The sequence below is a fragment of the Acyrthosiphon pisum genome, unplaced genomic scaffold (genome assembly GCF_005508785.2).
Source record: "Acyrthosiphon pisum isolate AL4f unplaced genomic scaffold, pea_aphid_22Mar2018_4r6ur Scaffold_13908;HRSCAF=14551, whole genome shotgun sequence".
Taxonomy (NCBI): domain Eukaryota; kingdom Metazoa; phylum Arthropoda; class Insecta; order Hemiptera; family Aphididae; genus Acyrthosiphon; species Acyrthosiphon pisum.
The window spans coordinates 1-805 of NW_021762557.1; the positions used below are offsets into that span (position 1 = coordinate 1).

Sequence of the window (805 nt, forward strand, 5' to 3'; positions counted from 1 at the left end):
TCGCAAGACGATAATTCAATTTTTATTGTTTTTTTAGTCGTTTACTATATTATATTGTAATAATGTTCAATTAAAAATGTTTAGGGGTGTCATTTGGTTGGTTATTTTTCAAAACTAAAACAAAATGAAGAACATTTTAATGTAGCTTGTATCATTATCATGCCACCGTACCGAAGACAAGGATATGGACGAATCCTCGTTGAATTTAGTAAGTGAATACTACCTATAGTATGGGCCTAGGTGTTGTAGCATATATCACGCATAGTTTATCTTTTCAGGTTATCTGCTATCTAAAATTGAAAAACAACCAGGAACTCCAGAAACACCCCTTTCCGACTTGGGTAAAATTACATACGATGCATATTGGAAAGGTGTTATTCTAGAATATTTAGATAAACACAGAGGAATCGACACCATATGCATCAATGATGTTATTAGTGAAACTGGTAATTTAAAAACATTTAATTTGAAACTTTTTTATCAGAATTTTATGAGACAATCATAACATTAGTACAAATTTTAATTTAGGTTTAATGAAACAAGATATTATATACACGTTTCATACGCTCAACATGGTTGTAGAAGTCTATAATGAAACGACAATATATATAGACTGGAATGTTGTAGACTCTCACATAAAGAAGAAAATTGAGTTAAACCAAGTTCATATTGACCCAGATCGGTTGAGATGGTCACCACCAAACAATCCATCGAATTTACAATGTTCACCAGGTGATGGCCAAGTTAGTTTTTCCTGATAACAAAAAAAAACGATTTGAAATAATACATATTTTTTTTTAGTATA

General features: G+C 30.6%; 1 protein-coding gene across 1 annotated transcript; it reads left to right on the forward strand.

The window, feature by feature from the left end:
• The first annotated feature begins 96 nt into the window (after nucleotides 1-96).
• Nucleotides 97-769, forward strand: LOC107885771 (histone acetyltransferase KAT7-like). The gene is made up of 2 exons (XM_029491880.1): nucleotides 97-208; nucleotides 279-769. The coding sequence occupies exons 1-2, from the start codon at nucleotides 160-162 to the stop codon at nucleotides 503-505; spliced, it is 276 nt and encodes a 91-aa protein (XP_029347740.1). The 5' UTR covers nucleotides 97-159; the 3' UTR covers nucleotides 506-769.
• The last annotated feature ends 36 nt before the right edge of the window (nucleotides 770-805 follow it).